The sequence below is a fragment of the Lactuca serriola genome, chromosome 8 (assembly GCF_051521515.1).
Source record: "Lactuca serriola cultivar US96UC23 chromosome 8, Lser_US96UC23_V15, whole genome shotgun sequence".
Classification (NCBI taxonomy): Eukaryota; Viridiplantae; Streptophyta; class Magnoliopsida; order Asterales; family Asteraceae; genus Lactuca; species Lactuca serriola.
Genome location: NC_136415.1, coordinates 70426995 through 70448237, shown reverse-complemented (window position 1 = coordinate 70448237; position 21243 = coordinate 70426995). Strand labels below are relative to the sequence as shown.

The following is a 21243-nucleotide window of genomic DNA, read 5'->3' as shown; positions in this document are numbered from 1 at the left end:
TGTTACAAGGTTCCCGTACATATAAAGACCGCCGAAATCCAAGTTATAACGAAGAAGTTATGACCCGTCGAAGTTTCACGACAGAACCGGCACGATACCGGAAAACGTAAATAGTGAATTTACGATAGAGCGAGATTTAGCCTTAGAGATCTAAACGAAAGTCGTAGAATACGTTAAACCGAGAGCGTCCATAAAAAGAACGCCCAAATCCGACTTCGTATGAGGAAGTTATGATTTTTCGAAGTTTCGGATTAACAGTGTACAACCCGAAATTCGAATAATAGATCGAATAGTTTTTAGCCGACACGACCTAAACGAGAATCGAAGATCTCGTTAAGAGTAGCGTAACGGGAAAAAGATGGGCGAAAACGTACGTCAGATGAAGAAGTTATGAGAATTTAACGGACCAATCATGTCCCGGCCTGTTAATAATGTAACTTTTAAAATAAAGTCAAAATTAGCCGACGGAGTCTAAACGAAAGTTGTAGAGTACGTTCCCACCTTCGCGTGGATATAAAGAACGTCAAAAACGGAGCTCTTACACGAAAGTTACAAAATTTCAAAGTTTGCACTTGGATTTGCGAAGCCTGAAGCGATGATGATGACGTGGCCGAGTACCAGCCGTCCGATGCCGATCAAAGAACTCGCTTCGGATTGCGACACGTAGTCCTCGCATTATGCCCGCATACGAAGCTCGGAACGCGCCGCGTACGCCTCGCACTCCTCGGTCCAGCTTGAGCCACGTCGCCCCATCCGAAGCTCGCCATCTGTCTGCCTTATCCGAAGCTACGCCCCGCGTAGAGCTTCTAAACGCCCAGCGTAGCGAGGCCCTCGCAGCTATAAAAGGAGGCCGAGGCAGCCTCATTTCTTGCACCTTTCTCACTTCTCTCTCTAACTTCTTTCTCTCTCTAGCCTATCCTAACCCCCTAAACCCTAGGGAACCTCCCTAGCACCCGAGGGAAGCCCCGAGGCTCCCGGAGTCCCGAGAAAAAGGGTCTTTAGATTTCGAAATGCTGCTCCGAGCAAAGCCCGGTTTTCTTTAAAATCCGTTGTAAGTGAGCTACGCTTACGCAATTTTTAATATAGCTTTCAAATAATTATAGTAATGTTATTAGGTCCTTAAAATAATTATTTGGGCTATTATTATGAGTTATATAAGTATTGTTTAACGCTTATATAATAGTAATAATAGTCAGATTATTAATTTGTCGCGGTTATCGTTAGACTAAACCCTACTGATATTGATACTAGGTTTTATCGAAGGAAAATTGTTTTGAGAGTATCGAAGCGCTGTCCGAGTACTGAGTCACCACCTTTCAGGTGAGTGCATAGTTACTTTCAGCTTATACATAGATATGAAGTATTTTATATAAATTACGTGCTATGTGTGCATATTATTTGAATACTTGCTATCTATGCTGGATGAACGTTTTTATACATGTTTTAAATGTTTTAAGTTGTATATATATTTTATATCTACAAATATGTTGGGTATGACATGGGTAGATAAATGATGAGAGATATAAGACGATGTGAGTATACATTGGCAGCTATAGACTTAGTGCCTATGGGACAAACACCGGTAGCTATGGACTTAGTACCTGTTAGACGCTGGTAGCTATGGACTTAGTACCTGTTAGGAATTGGTAGTTATGGACTTAGTACCTGTTAGACACTGGTAGCTATGGACTTAGTACCTGTTAGGAATTGGTAGCTATGGACTTAGTACCTGTTAGACGCTGGTAGCTATGGACTTAGTACCTGTTAGGAATTGGTAGCTATGGACTTAATACCTGTTAGACGCTGGTAGCTATGAACTTAGTACCTGTTAGGAATTGGTAGTTATGCACTTAGTACCTAATAGACAAACACTGGTAGCTATGGATTTAGTGCCCGATGAATAAACTATAGCAGCTATGGAATTAATGTTTTACGAACGAGCATTGGCAGCTATGGATTTAGTGCCAGTCCTATAACCCTGGAAGCAAGGGACCTCGGAATAAACGAATGCATGATAGATGACTCTTAGGATAGATCCTTAAGAGTAAAGAAGATAATGGGGATGGGTAATTGGGTTGGTTGTTTGATTGATTAAACATAATAATTATATTATTGTGGGTTGAAAACCCTATGTACTCACCAGGTTTCCCAACTTGACCCACTCAGTTTATTTATATCACAGGTGTTAATAGGAAGTCATATTACACTGAGAGATTAAAGAGATGTAGATCACTAGTGTAAATAAATATAAGTTTTGTTTATACTTATACTTATGTTTCTGTTTATACTTATGTTTCTGTATCTTTGTGATTATTTCATGTGCATGTGTTTATATGTATACTGGACAGGGCTCGATGTCGGACGGGACCCAATGACTGACAGATCTGTATACTGAGACTCGATGATGGGCAAGGCCAATATTTGTTAAAGATATTAAACTTGTTGAATTGTTTGAACTTAGGATAGTTATGTGATGACTGATGTGGTTATGTCGTTATATAAAAATTTTGAATTTTATGGTAATCTTATCTTTTCCGGTTAATCAAAAACGATTATAGCATGTAACCAAATGTTTTTCTTTATTCTTATAGACTCCTTGTGGATTTTTTTTAATTGGAATGAAGAAGTATGCCATATTAACTTGAACTAGATTATGACCCGCGTTAAACGCGGGGAACACATAAATAAAATATAAATAGATATAGATATTGCAGAATAATTATAAAAAAATCAGAGTTATTGGTATTATTGAAATGTGTATAAAATACACCGAGGTTGGTAAATATATATAGTCGTTGAAGGGCCTCTTTGTAGACAACATTTTTTTATTAGTTGAACGACCTTCATCGCCACAAAGTACCTTCAAACCTTTTTTACTTGTGACACCAGAAACAGCTACATATAGTTAACCATGCGCAAAAACGGATCTACACAAGTATAATCAAACGTTTGACAATGTACTTTCAAAATACATTGTTATTTCATGGTTATATTGCAAAATAGAATTGTTTATTTTAAAAAATAGCAACTTATTTATGTTTATTTGAAATGAACCACATAACCCCCCATCCACCCCCCCCCCCCCCCAATAATAAATATAAAAAATCTCTAACAAAGAAATATAAAAATATTTATGTTTGCTCGATTTAAATATTACCCATGACTTATTAAAAATGTCAAAATACATAATAGGCACACAACTTACTTGTTATTATGAGAGGAATTAAACAATTTAAACACATGATGATTTTTTATTTTTATTTTATGACAATGATAAAATAATGGAAAAATGAAGGCTTACTTCAAGAATGCTTACTTCAAGACATTGTAAGGTCTATGGTCTTAACTGCCGAGTATTCATATCTTTCACATATACCTATTAAATGGTTATTCAAGATGAATTAAAAGTTCATTGCTATTTCTTGTTAATTTAGAAGTATGTTTCGACCATTTTTGCATCAGATAAAAAACATATAGGTTCTTTTAGTATTACTGCAATCCTACTTTCATATAAAATTACTTTTTTCGCATTAGATCAAACTCGGTGTTTTTAAGCATTATTATCATCCTATATTATATATTCTTGATAGTTTTTAAAAGTTCATTGCAATTTCTCATTTCTTTTTGAAAGTTCGTTGTTATTTCTTGTTGCTTTTAGAAATAAGTTTTAGACTATTTTTTTGTATGAAACCAAATTTGAAGGTTATTTTTGCATTATTACCATCGTATATGTTACATTTCATTTTTATTATTTGAATATAGCTTTTGTAGTTCAAAACCGATACGAATATAAAAATAATGACTACATATTAACCGACTCTCTATAATGTATAATTAAAAATCAAGACACTATAATCATAATTTATTGATGTTAGTTAATATGTAATTTATTTGGGGATGAGGTTAGTTTTTGGTTATTTATTTGGGAAGTATAATATGTATTCTGCATTACAAGTGTTTATGTTTTAAATTTAGCATTTGTTACTTTAGAATTTTATTTTGGCTTGAAATAACCATGATCATCCCATATTTAATATTTTTCTCTTCTTGCACCTTTACTTCCTACTGACTTGCATTCACTAAATCAAGATTTAACATTTTTTTTAAAACAAATATGGACAATAAACTATTAAAGTCAATGGATATGCTAAAAGAGACATGAGACTTGCTTTTTTGTGAGATCAATGACACCAAATTGGACCACTTTCTACAAAATAATTTAAGAACCGAAGAAAACCTTATTGCCTAAATATCTAATATCATTATTTAAGTCATAACTTGTTATATGCCGACAAAATTGAAAATTTCAGCCAAAACTTTGTTACATGCCATCAAAGTTGAAAAAAGATCCTTTAAAGTTAGATAATGGTATTAATTTAAAAAATTGTCTTTCACTTTTTGTTGGATGTATTTTTTTGATGACAGGAACAATTATCAGTCCAAACATAATCCATAAAAACCATCATGGCCAAATCATAGATCGCTTCATCAACAAAATAGAATACAACGGTCGTAGATGATAATCCAGTTAGAACATCTTTTTCTAAAAGATCAAGAAATTGACAATTTATTAGAATCTTATCACGCTGATAAAATTCATAACAAAGTAACATAGATTGAATCGATAGTTTACAATAAATATAATAAATGAAGCCTTGTCAGAGATAGAAAAACCTGAGGATGAGACAAAAAAAAACATGTAACACTACAAAGTTGCAAACATAAAAAAACACATGATGCTAAAAATCTAGAAAAAAAAACCAAAATTTATACCTGGTTGTGAGGTGAGCATAGAGAACTTATATCAGATTCTTTGAGACATTTCGTCAAACACCTAAGGCGTTTGTTCTAATAACCCATATTTTGAATGTAACATGACAAAAAAATCCAATGTTACAGGAAAGTATAGAAATGAACTAAATTAACATGTATTTTAGATTATACAAATTATTTTGAACAATGTTCGTTCAAAAATATACTTATTGTTGTTTCATACCTACATACAAAGTTAAATAAAAAAATTTAATTGTAATTATGCAATTTGATTCTACAATCAAATAAAAAAAATTCTATAATACCGTAAATATGATATTCAAGGAAATAAGATCATTCATAGTTTAGATTCTAACTTTTTAGCCTACTTTTGATATGGTTCATGTATTAATATTTAGAGAAACCGGTAGACAAAGATGTTGATATTAAGTGTTGTATATTGTTGTTACCGATAAAAAACTAAGTTGTAGCTTAAATTAAAAGTTCTTTTTTCATGGTAAGTATGTTGCTATAAATTGTAAAAAAAATCACATAGCTATTGCAGTTTGTAGAGGTTGTTGAGTATCGAATCCAAGTTAATAGGTTAAGAATTTAATATGAAAAATTATACATTTTTATTTTCTTTGACTTAATGTAGACTGAACGATGTTATATGAGATTCCAAAAATAAAAACATAATTTTGTTATTCATAGAAAACAATCTTTGAAATTTGTATTTACTGTACATAAACATATACAAATTAGAATAATTATAGTTTAACCCTTTCTGGATTAAATTTTTTTATAAAATCCATCTTTGTAATAGTGAATAAAAGATAAATTAAAAGGCATTTACAACACAAAAAAATCACGACAAGTTACTGTTAAAAATGTTATCGTAATGTACTTTACATGTACATTCCTAAAAATGGTATAATATGAAGTTATTATATTCAACTATAAGGTCAGAAACAATAACTAAATTGAGATAATCAAACAAACATAAATAGTAGCAACAACCGATTCGATCCATTTTAAAATTAAATTACCAATTTACCCTTCTGATGAACATAATGCATACTAAATTAATGATTTACCTTCAGATAAAAAATGGAAATATCATATGCTAAAAGAATCATTATAGTATACGTGTCATCTCAATATCTAGTGTTGAATTTCTTTTCCAGCCTAATGCTTTTCTAGTTCCCTAAGTTGAATTACCCTTTTGCCCTTATGTTTCCTTACTTAAAGGTTTTATGAATCTAATTTGCAATTAAATTAAAATAAATCACATAATTTTAGGAGTTTATTGATACCTTCAAAAATGTAATATTCCTTCTTTATTCTATCACAAATGAATATACCTTTCTGCCCCCAAACCTTAAAATCGTACTTAACATTTTAAAAAAATCCATCCAACAATATCAATAACCTTCAGTTATGATTTCAATTTAAAGTTAGAAAAGAAATGTTGTAATTCAACCATCATATTAGGATATTAATTTACATTCAAACACTAAATAATATCTCTTTATTCCTATTATACCCTTATCCTCCATTTTCCATTCAGGATTACCATATATTTATCTAAATAGATTATATGAGTTCTATATCAAGATTGCAATTCATGTAATTCAGCCAACAATTTAAGATATTATATACAATCAAAAACAGTAACCATATTGAGATTATTAAACAAACAGAAATAGTAGCAACTCACAATTTGATCAATGTCTAAATTAAATTACTGATTTACCCTTCTGATGAACATTATACATACTAAATTAATGATTTACCATTCGGATAAAAAATGGAAGTATCATGCTAAACGAATACACAAAAAAATTGATTACCATGAACAGGAAAATGGGTAGGGTGCATTTGCCTTTCTATCAAAGTACTTTGTTATATTGTGTTTTAACTGGTTTCCATCAGAGTACATTATTTTTTTTTGTCTAGATTAAAGGTATGTAATATATTTTCCTATTTCTTTGAAAAGTTTCAGAAAAGTAATTAATCGATTTCATGTAAGTTGTGACAAAGAATATCAAAATATATATGAATACATATATTTGATACATGAACAAAAAATAATCGAAAAAAATATAAAAAAGCGAAAGAAGGTACTGACCTTCTAGTGCACAACAATAAAGGTTTGAAGCAGAGAATGATAATGGAAGTGATAAACAATAAGAATGATGTTGTAGGAGAAGGTTTGAAGAAAAGCAACGATCGAAAATAAATGTGAGCCGCAAATTCAATGATGAATCGTATATGTATGTGATAATTTGAATTTGATTTTTTGGTATTAATGGTTTCCTAATAAAATGGATTTTATATTAATGGTTTGCTAATATAAACGGATTTATATTAATGGTTGATATTTAATGCTTTAATTGAAATGGTTTTCAGTAATATGCTTTTAAAGTTGACTATTTTAAAACCTTTATATCCGAAAATTCAAGATTTAAAATATGGAAAATTTTAATTAATATTAAATAATTTCTATTTCAATGGATTTAAGTTAATTTTGTTTGACATTTGGAAAGCTTTTATTGGAATTAAATACATTCCATTTGGGGAAGATGATGTCATCAATTTGATCTAAGGGTGGGAAACATAAGATTGAAATACAATCAATGACCCAGATTGTTTAAGATGATATCATAAGATTTTTATTTTAATATATATTAAAGATAACATAATTATTGATATGCTTATTTAATGGGTTTTTTTTAAAAACGAAAAAACTAATCAAGTTTGAATTTTGAAGCCAAAAACTATAAATAATGGAATTAAATTATGAACAATATTAATTAGGGTTAATGATGGCATAGATCGTCAAAAGATGTCTTGAAGGAGATGCTTGCTTAAGTTTGTAGGGATTTGTGTGAAGCCAAAACAGAGGTGTGATAATTGGAGATGCAAGGAAGAGGCAATATGCAAATTCTAAGAATACATGAGCAAAAAGGAACTACCTTATGGTGCTACATTTTGTTATAAACACACAAAACATCAATTGAAGCACAATCATTGACATGAGGAAGAATAGGATTATGGAATTCTGGTTAAAGAGAAAAAAATAGAGGAGAAAGATGGGGGTGGCTATTCATGTTTTTGGCTAGATTTATGGAGAAACTGATACCTCATATATAAATAGAATGATATGTTTTAATTGATAATATAATTACTAATTTTAAAGATTCTATAATTAAATGTAATTGTGACCGAATTGTGAAATATATTTTAAAAAGTATGAATAGATTCTATAATTAAATATGAATAGATTCTATAATTTAATGTAATTGTGTTTGAAATGTAATTGGTAAATTTATATATTCTATAATTAAACGTTTGAATTCTATTTGGAGAAGATGATGTCATCAATTTGATCTAAGGGTGGAAATCATATGATTGAAATACAATCAATGACCTTGATTGCTTCATTGGTAAATTAAAGGTTCTCTTTTAATAATATTTAGAAATTTATTATTTTGATTATTTTTACATAATTCAAATTGTTAAATATGTAGTTGATCATTTTAATGCCCTACCCGAAGAATATTCCTAAATTACATCACCGGAGATTTACTACTGTGACAAACATTGTATATCAATAAATTACATAAATATTTCCACAACCATGGAACCACTCGAACCCGAAATGAAATTATTAAGCTTGGTTTGTTGAAAATATTTAAGGGGACTTAAATGCAAAAAGTTCTGAACTTGATGGGAGTATATTGTAAATTTTCCATGATTTTGTCAAAATAACTAGAGAAAGGAAGATACAACGCCTGTATGTGCGCGACTCCTTTATATCATCACTCACATCTCTCGTCTTCCGCCATCGCTGCCGCAGCCAACGCCGCCACCACCACCACCACCGTTACAAGTACATCAACCACCCAATCTCTCACTCAAACACGAAATGAAGACTTCTCTCTCTTCATCTCAATCCCTTTTCCATCTATTACTGATCTGTATCTTCATCATCACCATTACTTCATCCACCACCTTGCCGGAAGCCTCCGCCATCACATATCAGCCCAACCGCCGCCACCAACTCCATTACCACAATTCTTGCATCACCATCTCCAGAAAAGAACACCCCAAGCCTCTCTGTAAGTCTCGTTGCCCTCCACCTCTCCCTCCATTGCTACACCGGCATCCACAAGTACAGCCGCCGCCACCACCGCCGCCAATCAATGAAGAAATCGATCCAAGATACGGCGTTTCAAAAAGATTAGTCCCTTCTGGACCCAACCCACTCCATAATTGACAAAACCCATTTCTTTCCACCGTCTAATTCAAGATTCTCTCCATCAATTCTTCATAATTTCTTGAACTCCATGATCAAAAGCAATATCACAGTTACTTTGTTTTCCCGGCCACCCATATTCGTTCTTTCCGGCATCTATTACTATTCCAGTCCATGTTTTCGAATTGGTAGTCTGTTAAAGGAGATGCAAACATGAAGGAGCGTGTGGCTATGACATTTTGACCTAACTAGAAGAAGCAAAAACAAGCATGGAAATAGTCAAGATTTACTTCGTGGTAGTACTATTAGCTATATTAGTTGTACCTTTGTTTTTGTAGGAAGAACTAGAAGTACTTGGTATCAAGAGAAGCCCATGACTTGCATTAAAGTTTGAAGGTTCCATGAGGAAGATGGTAATGCTGAGGGTAAAATTGTCTTTTTGTATGGTTATTTGCCAAATCTATGTTAAACATGTTCATGTAAATAGTTACTATGCCAATGAATGAATGAAGGGTTGAATGAAGTTTTTTTTAGATGAATTTTCTGTTATGCCATCGAAACACTTGGTTAATTTTATGCCAATTAATATATGGGGTATGAATTTATTGAGAGGTCATGAAATCCATGATCCTTTCAAATCAGAAATGTACTCACTCACTGACTTCAAATATAAAAGTTCGAAACAGTAAGATGCAGAGTAACACGGGTATGTTTGTATATACTTTTAAAAAATATAGTTTTATCATGGATATAAAATCTTTGGAAGTGAAATAGTTTTTTTTTTTTTTCTCTAAATTTTTTCAGGCAACAAATTTGGTCATTACAATGTGACCAAAGAGAGTTTGACCAAATTATATCAAATCGCCAAAATGATTGTGACTTGTGAGATTATGATACGAACTATTTATTCGAGCCTTTTTTTAATTAACTTGTTTAATTTTCAATTTTGCTTGTTTTTGTTTTTGTTTTTATTTTTCATTGGTAGAACATTTATCGGGAGGGCATCGCTCTCGTACATTATTTTTCTTCTGTCACATCTTGTATAATTATCAAATAAAAACTTATTAACCTAAATCTTCACCAATCGTTAACTATTTTTTTTGATTAACTAATATATAATCATTTTATCTATAAGGAAAGTATTATAAAACATTATTATCTAATTTATCCTTTTTAACACAAATATCAATATTTTAAAATAAAATATTACACCACAAAAACATTTAATTAAAATAAAATATTTATAATATAGAAAATTTGACAATTAAATTAAACGAAAGACATATATGACAATACGCGATATACAATAACCACAAATATATGACAACGAGTACTTATAAAAACATGATGTCACAAAAAAATCAAAACAAAAAAATATTACTTTATTAGAGATTTTTCCCAAAAATATGAAAGATAATAAATATTATGTCTATAATTATAAAAATATTATATTAGTTGTTTTAAAGAACTTGGTACGTCTATAATGGTACCACAACAACTACATAAAAGACTATGTTGGATTATAACATGAAAGAGTGTAGTGGTATTGTAGCAATGTAAGTGAACGTAAGACTATAATGGTATCATAACACTCACACGAATATGTAATATTTTAAGGAACTCATTAAGTTTTGTATTTACTGTTTGAGTTTAAAATATTTCAGGTTGTTAATTGCTATGACATCAAGGGGAATGGTGTAACTTGATTGCATCGCATTGCATCCATAGATATATTTTAACGATTTTTGCACTCTTGATTTTATTATGATTATGACTCTAGTTTGATTATGGTTTGAAACAAATAGTTGTTTACTTATCTAGAATGAAATTGATATGATTTTCTTTAAATTTAAAATAAAAATTATAGGTTGAAGTTTGAAATATTACACAAGTTGAACTATAACTTGTTTTCATTGATGAAGATGTCATATATAAGAAACACAAACAATGTATGAGTAGTTCATTGACATCACACAATGATCCTAAAGGGAAAGCAAATTTTAGGAATTTTTTTAACTTTTACGAATTTTTGAAACCGTAAATTCTAAAATGGAAGAAACAACAAAGTAAAGGGAAGTTGAGTAATTTTACCATAATCTAATTTGTATTTAAGCAAAATAAGTAATTTTTTTTGGCAAAACAATCATCAAGTCTGGAATAGAGTATTTCGGACCGAAAAAAAGAAAAAAAAAAAAAAACAAAGAAAACACTTTCTAGAACAAATATGAATTTTGATAAAAAAAAAAAAAAAAAGTCCAAATTTTTAGAAAAATGTTGTTTTCTACTAAAACTTAACTAAAAGTTTAACAAACATTACAAATATGAAATATATACGCTGTGCAGTGAGATTAAACATTTTGAAATTACATTCGAATTTATAAATTGAAAGATTTATTTGAAAAGAAAACCATAATCCATTCTCCATACCATCAATTTGAAAAAAAAAAAAAATACTCCATTAAAATAGTTATTTTTGTTAAATAGTTTATTAAAATTAGAATGATTAGTTTAAATTAAAATAAAGGAAAGGAGAGAAAATTGAGTTTAAGGATCCGCCGACGATAACATGCCAAGTTCACGCGTTGTCTCATTCCTGAAAATCTCCCACTCCCTCTTAGATCTTACTCGGAAACACAGTCTTTGATCTGTATTCCTATCTACTTGATGTATAGTTATATACACTCAGACATACAATTTACAGACGAATGTTGATTTGAATTTCGAAAGCAAAAAAGGATTCTAAATCGACATCAATAATGTTGCGTCTCGGAGTATCTACAGGATTTTCATCGATCATATTACTTTTTTGCCTTCTCAGCGTTTCTGTGCACTGCAAAACCCTAAAAAGAGACGGTAAGCTGTTTATCATTTTCCGGGACACATGGTCATATATCAAATATGGTATTGTCTATGCTCTGTATTCCGAAGATGCACGAATATCTATGAATTTAGCACGAGTATCTGTGAATTTGTTGCTTATTCCGGCTTTCTTCGATTGCTCTTAGATCTCACTATTTTAGGGAAATTCGGAATAGTTTGTTTAAAATTTTGGATGATTACTTGGTGATTCGAAGTTTAAATTGATCTTGATCCAATCATGATTTTAAGCTACGAAATTAAGCTCCATAACTTCAATAAACTGAAAGTTGGTTTTATCTCTTGACATTCCTCTAGAAACTGTTGTACTGGTGTCTTTATACTTCCTTCATTTGGTTCAAGGAACTCTGATAATTGCTTTTTCGACGTGTTATTAATGAGATTCTGATCTGAAAGTAATGAAAATCGATGCATAATTCATCTGTTTTCTTGAGGGAAATAATAAAATCTTTCATCACCTGCAGTGAAAGCTCTTAACGAAATTAAAGCATCTCTTGGATGGAGAGTGGTGTATGCATGGGTTGGAGATGATCCATGTGGAGATGGTGATTTACCAGCTTGGTCTGGTGTCACATGCTCCACACAAGGTGATTATAGAGTGGTTACTGAACTGTAAGTGTTACTTCATCATGTATGTGTCCTTGAATCTTGAATTTGTGGAACCAATCTGATATTTTCTAACATTATATAATCATTTCAGGGAAGTATATGCAGTTTCAATTGTGGGACCCTTTCCTACTGCAGTAACCAATCTACTGGATCTTACTAGATTGTACAAATCTCTATCCTAATAACTTACTGCTCTTCTTTTTGTTTCTTTATTGTTCAATAATGCAAATTTACTTTGTTTGGATATGTATTGTTATCTTACTTACTTTTTGTTTTCAGGGATCTCCACAACAATAAGTTGACTGGTCCAATCCCACCTCAAATTGGGCGATTAAAGCGGCTTAAGATACTGTATTATTCTTCTCTAAATACTTATATCACTAATTTGTGGTGCTTCTGCTTCTTCTTCTGCATATAGCTAGTGAAATAAACATTAAATATTCCCAAATACATGATCTTAGAACTCATTTGGGTGATGGGTGTTGTTTCTTTGTAGTAATCTGAGGTGGAATAAGCTGCAGGATGTAATTCCTCCTGAAATAGGTGAACTAAAGAAATTAACACACCTGTGAGTGTATTCTACTTTTCTTTACCCTTTTTTGGATATATGCTTTATGAGATGAACATCTGATTCGATTCTTTACCTATATGACTACAGCTACTTAAGTTTCAATAGCTTTAAAGGGGAAATACCAAGGGAGCTAGCTAATCTTCCAGAACTGCAGCATCTTCATCTGCATCAAAATCGGTTAATTGGGCGTATTCCACATGAATTGGGCACTTTACAAAATCTTCGCCATTTGTAATGTTCATCTTTTTTCATTACCACTTTATCTGTTCATCTTACAAATGTGAATTATTCTGATGATGATTGTGTTTGTGATTTGTAGGGATGTTGGTGATAATCATTTGGTTGGAACTATTAGGGAACTGATACGTATAGATGGATGTTTTCCAGCTCTTCGCAATCTGTATGTTTAATCTCATTAACTTATATTTATAATGCATAATTACTATTTTGAAGATATTATTTATATTTACACTCCTACTATGATTTTCAGATATCTAAATAACAACTATCTGACTGGAGGTATTCCAACTCAGCTTGAAAACTTGACCAATCTGGAAATTCTGTGAGTATTGAATGTTCATACCTTTTTTCATAAACTAAAAGTATCTTTTAAAACGAATTGTAATGTATATTGTGTTGTTTTTTTTTTTCAGGCATTTATCTTACAACAAAATGTCTGGGATAGTTCCATTTGGACCTGCTCATATTCCAAAATTGACCTACTTGTAAGTATATACTCCTTTTTCTTACTCTTTAACTTATATCTGAAAAGTGTAATAATTCCTATAAATTTCCAAATTTCAGGTATCTGGATCACAATCAATTTAGTGGAAGGATTCCTGATGCCTTCTACAAGCATCCTTATCTGAAAGAATTGTAAGCTTACTCTTTTTTCATTCCTTCATTTCAAGATTATGCACGAGTGCTGTCTGATGTTCAAAAAAATATTTGGTAAAATTGAAAATAAGTACACCAAAATTGGTATTATTAGTGAAAGAGTGTAAGTATGTAGTTATTATGGATAAAGAAATGTATATTATGGGTAAAAAAAAGTATATTGCCAATATTGTTAAAAAGAGTAAAGTATATTTCTATTTTTTGCAATTTTTTTATAAGTAAGAAAGAAGCACTTGTATTGACATAGTATGGTATATGTTGTAGGTACATTGAAGGAAATGCATTTAAGCCAGGGGTGAACCCGATTGGTGTTCACAAAGTACTTGAACTTTCAGACTCGGACTTCTTGTTTTAATCAATTTGATTACACGATTTTTGTCTAGTTATTACTTAGTTTACGAAGTGGGCCCCACGAAATCAAGCATTAATCGGGTGATTTTCCTTTGATGATAAAAATATTTTATAGCTGTGATTGTTTAATCTTTTGTATACGTGTTAAAACTCGCAAGTTCCAAAGGAACTTAAGTGTATAGAATATAGTATTATCAGTTATTTTGGGTTTTAAGGATTCCATCACTGCTTTATACAATGTAAAGCTACAAGTGGCCGCTAGCTTATTTTTCGAGTTTTTTCAGGTTGTTATGTTTGACAAACCAAAAATAGCTGATACGATACCTTTTTTAACATTCTCCCAAATAAACATTTTATTAATTATAAAAAACTCAATCATATGTCATTTGACTATTTCAGTTAGCTTATCAGTTAGTTAGTTTTATCAAATGTCATTTTTTATTAGCTAGTTTGTTAGCTATTATCTACCAACTGGTTTTTTAGCTATTAGCTAGTCCGCAAAACATAGGTTAAGTTGTATCCCTTTCTTGTGGTTGGAATTGAATTTAATAGGGCTGAAGGGAGTGGTGTTGCCACGTCATGCCATGTTGTCACATCATTTTTGCTATAAGAGATATATGACATGCCATTTTGAGAGGTGGGTGTGGTCATGCCATGTTATCACATCACTTTTGCTACAAGAGATACATGACATGCCACTTTGAGGGATGAGTCAACTTGATAAAAAAAAACTTAAAATAAATAAACACTAACATGCATATTCTCTCTCATCTCTCTATCCCCTCTCTCATCGGCACAAACATGTGATTTGAATTTCTCATTTTGTCATGTCATGTTTGAGGGGTGGTGTATGCCACTCATGTCATGCAAATGCCAAACAAATGCCACTCCCACCCCCCAAGCCTAAAATACAAAGTTTAACTTGATATATAGTTCAAATTTTTTAATCAAGAATCTAATATACAAAACCACCGACCTTGCCGTTAAAAAAATTACAAAACCATTTTCAACTATATAAATAAAAAATAGAAAACTAGTAATAATTCTTTCAAAAAAACTATATAAAAAATATAGAAAACTAGTAGTAATTATTGATTAACAAGTTACAATCAAATTTAAATGCATAAAAGAAACCAATTGCATCTTTTCTGATACTATAAAATATAAACCCCCTCTTAGGCCAAGGGGTATGGAGGACACGCCAACTAACTCCACCACACCATTGTTGGTGTACACACTACAAGAAGAAGAGAAGAACGGAGAAAAAGAGAGTTGATTGGTTGTGGTTTCTAGTGGTATACACCACATGAGACAACGATCAAAGCTCCAGCTCATCACCACAAGACTCTCATGCGTGTATACCCCAAGGCTTTAGAGGACATTTGACCTATTACATCATTTTTTTCTAACAACAATGATATATCTTGTGGTATAATGAGTGATTTATTTCCATCTTATCAACACTTTTTTTGACATAAAAAATATATTATAAATATATTTTTTGTAATATATAGATTTTCAATGATACGTTTGTACTTATTAACTTTTTAATTTTTCTTTTATTTCAGCCACTTTATGAATGCATCATTGTCTCACAATACTATTTATTTTAATAAATAAAATTAAAACCCCTTGAATGTATACTCATCAGTGCCGGTGGCAGGTGTTTGCTCAATGAAGATCGTGATCGCTAATGTCAACAACAACCAGAAGATGCCTCTTGCTGTTAGAAAAATGCAAGAACATGAAGCAACTAAAACAAGTGCATGGTCAAGCAATCACATGTGGCCTCGGAGATAATCACTATGCTTTAAGCAGGTTATTAGCTTTCTGTTCACAACCTCATCATCATGGTAGCTTATCACACGGCTTAAACATCCTACAACACGTTCAACAACCCTCTAATTGCTTATACAACACCATGATCAAAGCTTGTTTGCTTCGAAACGAATTAAACATGTCGTTTCAGTTATACAAACGCCTGCTTGAAAACGGTATGTATCCTGACAATTACACACTTCCTTACATCTTAAAAGCTTGTGCATACATGGAAAGTTTTCGTCTTGGAGAGCTAGTTCATGCGCATTGTTTGCAATTAGGGTTTTTGTTCGACAGTTTTGTTGGTAACACTTTGATGATGATGTACTCCCTCTTTGGTAACATGGAATCCACACGTTACGTGTTCGATGAAATGCCAACTCACTGTGTCGTGTCATGGACTGTTTTAATTTCTGGGTATGCTAAAACCGGCAACATTGAGCTGGCTCGAGTCGCATTCGATGAAGCACCCATTAAAGATAGAGGGATTTGGGGTTCTATAATTTCTGGATACGTTCAGAATAATTGTTTCAAAGAGGGCTTACAAATGTTCAGATTAATGCAATCAACCAGCATCATCCCTGATGAAGCTATATTCGTGAGCATACTTGGCGCTTGTGCTCATCTAGGAACTCTCGAAATTGGAATATGGATTCATAAACGAATCGACGCAATAAAATTACGACCTAGTGTGAAGTTAGCTACTGCATTGATGGACATGTATTGCAAATGTGGGAAGCTCGATGTTGCACACAAACTGTTCGATGAAATGCCTGAGAGAGATACAATTTGCTGGAATGTTATGATTTCAGGATTAGCAATTCATGGGGAAGGATTACGTGCAATTAAACTCTTTTCACAAATGGAATCGACTAAAATTCAACCAGATGATGTCACCTTCATTGCCATTTTCACTGCTTGTAGCTATTCAGGCATGGAACACGAAGGTCTAAAGTTTTTCAACAAAATGTGCAAGGAATACAACATCAACCCAAAAACAGAACACTACATTTGCATAATCGATCTTCTTGCAAGAGCTGGTTTATTTAAAGAAGCAAAAGACATAATTAATAAAATCCCAAATTCTTGTAGCCCTAAAGAAATAGCAGTGGCTTGGCGAGCTTTCTTAAGTGCTTGTGAGAGTCATAAAGAGATTGAGTTTGCAAAAATGGCAGCTGAGAGATTGATGGAATTGGAAAATGATAGTGGCGTTTATGTAATTATGTCTAATTTGTATTCAAGTACTAATGATGTTGATAGCTTGCAAAAGACTAGAAAGATGATGAGAGCCCGTGGGGTCGATAAAGTACCTGGGTGTAGCTTGATTGAGGTCGGTGGTGTGGTTAATGAATTTGTTGTGGATGAGAAAACGAATTATAAAATAGAAGAGATTCATGAAGTTTTGGAGAATTTGAATCGACAGATGGATTGAGTGGAACAGGTTGTATTGTGTTTGGTGTGCTTTAGATTGGGACTCAGACTGATGTCAATGAAACAAAAGCTGTATTTTTTTTTGTCTCAGTCAAGACTCAAGAAGATGAAGCGTAGATGTTGAGTTTGTTATTTATTTCAAGATATAACGAGAGTTGTTTGATGATAAAAGTAATCGTGTTAGTGGAAATTGTTTTTTAGCAAAGTAAGATTAAAATGTGTAGTTAAATAAGGAGAAAGCAAATTTATTCTTTTAGCATTGGATTTCCAAAATGGTGATAAGCTAAATGAGAATTTTTTACATTAAAGCAAAATAAAATTGCTGCCATGTGCATTATTTGAAATTCGCACGTTGTTGATGCTTATAGGAAACGGATACAATAAGGATATTCCACCACAAAAGGTACAACTTTGATAAATAATTTCAAATATTTTATTACTAAGTAGAAACATTAGTGTATGTATATTCATCGCTTTGATCTTTTGATAATATATGCGAATGAAAAAAAAATGTATTATAATTTCAAAGTAGAAACAACACTTAAATTTATATTAACTAAACATAGTTTATTGTTGGGTAAATTACACCGTTGGTCCCTCGTGCACATGCCAGAAAGCGTGTTTAGTCCTTATTTCCAAAATTTAACTCGTGCAGTCCCTCGTTGTTATTTATCTTGCACGGTTAGTCCCTATGCACGTTAACTGTTAAATCCTTTCGTTTAAGCTACCCACGTGCCTTGCACGCAGGGGCATTTTCGTCTTTTCAGGGTTTGTATACATGAACCAGTATGGCGCGACTTCGATAACCGATCATTTCTCATTTCATCCTCCGTCGACCCTTAACATTGCACAAGAAAACCCTAGTTTTCTACGATGGTGAACTGGAGGATTAGGCAAGAATGGGAGGAATACGATCTCCAAAGCTCATACGGTAAAATTTTCTACATTTTCAGTTGATCATCCATTATACGTTCCTAAAATGTAATTTTATTATTTATTTTTTGGGTTCGCAGCTGACAATCCATCTATGTTCTCGATACGATTGAACTATGGTGAAGTTTTTACGAAGTTTCCAGGCCGCAAATACATAAAGGGGAAGATGAAATATATTGATGGCATTGATAGTGACTTGTTCTCGATGCATGATATGGACGAGATAATGGAATTGCTTGATTGTGTGGAACCAGGTAAAAGTATTTACTATCATTTCAAACGACCAACCTGGGATTTAGATTTTGGGTTGTATGCTTTGGGCTGTGACGAAGATATAAACCACTTTAGGTCATACGTTTATGAACACAAGGTGATAGAAGTGTATACAGAGTTTTGGGAAACCAAGCTGCATACGTATCAAATGTCCCCAAACCCTGCAAAGATAAAGATACACGAAATTCCTGAGTCCCTTTGTCGTAAAAGCTTGTTATTGACATGGTCAAATTCAGGGGATTGTCCTAGTGAAGAAGCCCCTGTTTTTGAGAATGTAGAAACTAAAGACCAACCCCCTAGTACATTACCTGAAACAACCTTGGAACAATACATTGAGTGAAACAGTTGAGTCAACCCCTGCCTATATACCAAGAATTGAAAGCCCTTTGACTGAACCAATGATAGGAAGCACATGTCCTAATGTTGATGGTTGGGATGATACATTTGAATGGTGTGAACCTTTTGGTGGGACTACTATGGAACAAGATGAACCAAATAGTGAAAAAGCAGGTGAAGACAGTCAAGCTAGTAAAGACAGTCATGATAGTGATGACAATGAAGATAGTGAAGACAGTCAAGATAGTGATTACATAGTTGATGAAGATAATTTGTTAGATGATCCAGAGGTTGATATGAAGAACTTTCACCTCAACATTGACAAAGAAGTGGAATGGGTTGGAGGTTTTCTTGATGATCGAGATGAAGCAATAGAAGGTGATGAAGAATTAGAGGTTATAGACACTGAAGAATTTGTATCTGCATCTTCATCAGATAAGGGTGATGCTAGTAAAAAAATGAAGAAGATAAGATATTTACAAAGAGCACATAAGAATGAAGCAGCTGTTGTCAAAGATCCATTTTACATCCACCAGACTTTTAGCACAACCAAGGAAGTTAAACAACAAATTTATCTTCATTCCATACAGAGTAGAAGGGAGTTAGACTTCGTCAAGAATGACAAAAACATGATTAGAGTGGTTTGTAAAGGGACAATACCAAACCTTGGGATATTAGAAACAGGTGGGACCAACAAAAGTAATGACAAAGTGGGACCAAGTCAAAAGAAAAAGAAAGTGAAAGATGGTCATACGTTTTGGGTTGAATTGGTCCCACTTTGTCAAAAAGAAAGTAACGACAATCTATGATGGCATATCTTTATCAACGAGCCCAAAATTTGTATGGGTTATATAGTTTATAACCATATTTTCGAAAACAAAAGTGATAAAAGTATAGTTTAAGGGCTAAAATTAGATACAAAATTGGAGAGCGGAGGCGAAAGGGAGCACACTCGATAACGGTTGATTGTTAGTTTCGTGAGAATTCATGAGCGAATAGGTACCAAACTTGTCAAGATCGGGATCTAATATATGATCGTTTTCACTTTGTAAAATCATAATCATAAAATCAAATTGTGATCGTAAAATCCTACAAAAGACAATTTAAAACATAAAAAATACGTATACATTCATCTGTTAACCATTTAATCAAACAACAAATAGTTTAAAACATGAAAAAAAAAATACGTCTCTGATGTATCGTTTAACAATAAAACATTAAAAATAAGTTTTGTAGGATATATATGTAGTCACTTAGTTAAACCCAAAATAAAATTATTATTTAAAAAACTAAATAATAAAAATATTACGATCGATCTTACAAGCATTTTTATCATCCTACCCAAAAACAATCATAGTATATAAAGATCATGATTTTAACAACCAAACTGATATTATTATTAAAGATATTTACATCTAAAAAGGCTAAAAGGAGTAATTTTATTTAAATTGGTAGATTTTGCTAGAGAAAACCGTAAAAAAAGTCTATCATATTATCCCTTAATGTTCGAAAAAACCATTATGCTATTATTATGTACAATAAAACCATTTTATTTTCTAATCATACTTAATATAATTCTTTGTAACAGACAAATCCATGATAGCCTGTTACCGTTACTTGGTATTTATGGCTTTAGAAATATATAACATATCATCCTATAATGCACAAAAAAAACCATTATGTATCAATTTGTACAATAAAACCATTTATGTAATGATTTTGTACAATAAAACTATTTTATGTTCTAGTTTTATGCAAGAAAAGCTTTTGTTTTCCCCATTATGCCTTATATTTTTCTTTTGAGAAAGTATACTTGATAAATTTTCTATTTATTCCACAAATGTATTTATTCCACAAATGAAACACAATAACCTGACATAGGCCATAATATATCTTTATATTTCTAGCCTGTTCAAACTCTTAGTTAATGCATCACTAATCATACATGTACTTTATTTATTGAATCAATTAGACATTTACTAATTATCATGATATTAAGGGTTTCCTAGTTAACCACCCTCCTAAAATATATCCCTTCCTTCTTTAACATTTTTCTCTCTTTATTTTTGGTATTCTTTCGGTCGTCATCTCCTTCTTCCACCATAATGGTTTTGCTATGACCGACCCTCATGAG

The 21243-nt window shown here is 32.0% G+C and overlaps 1 protein-coding gene and 1 pseudogene across 2 annotated transcripts; both read left to right on the top strand.

The window, feature by feature from the left end:
- The first annotated feature begins 11555 nt into the window (after window positions 1–11555).
- Window positions 11556–14532, top strand: LOC145066072 (uncharacterized). Its single transcript, XM_079013243.1, has 11 exons — window positions 11556–11866; window positions 12355–12502; window positions 12591–12662; window positions 12779–12850; window positions 12996–13067; window positions 13158–13301; window positions 13390–13470; window positions 13561–13632; window positions 13724–13795; window positions 13875–13946; window positions 14232–14532. Exons 1-11 carry the CDS (start codon window positions 11770–11772, stop codon window positions 14320–14322), a joined length of 993 nt encoding a protein of 330 aa, XP_078869369.1. The 5' UTR covers window positions 11556–11769; the 3' UTR covers window positions 14323–14532.
- Window positions 14533–15505: 973 nt separating this feature from the next.
- LOC145066071 (pentatricopeptide repeat-containing protein At5g66520 pseudogene) lies at window positions 15506–17911 on the top strand (annotated as a pseudogene). Its single transcript, XR_013688623.1, has 2 exons — window positions 15506–15747; window positions 15982–17911. The product of XR_013688623.1 is annotated as a pentatricopeptide repeat-containing protein At5g66520 pseudogene (transcript).
- The last annotated feature ends 3332 nt before the right edge of the window (window positions 17912–21243 follow it).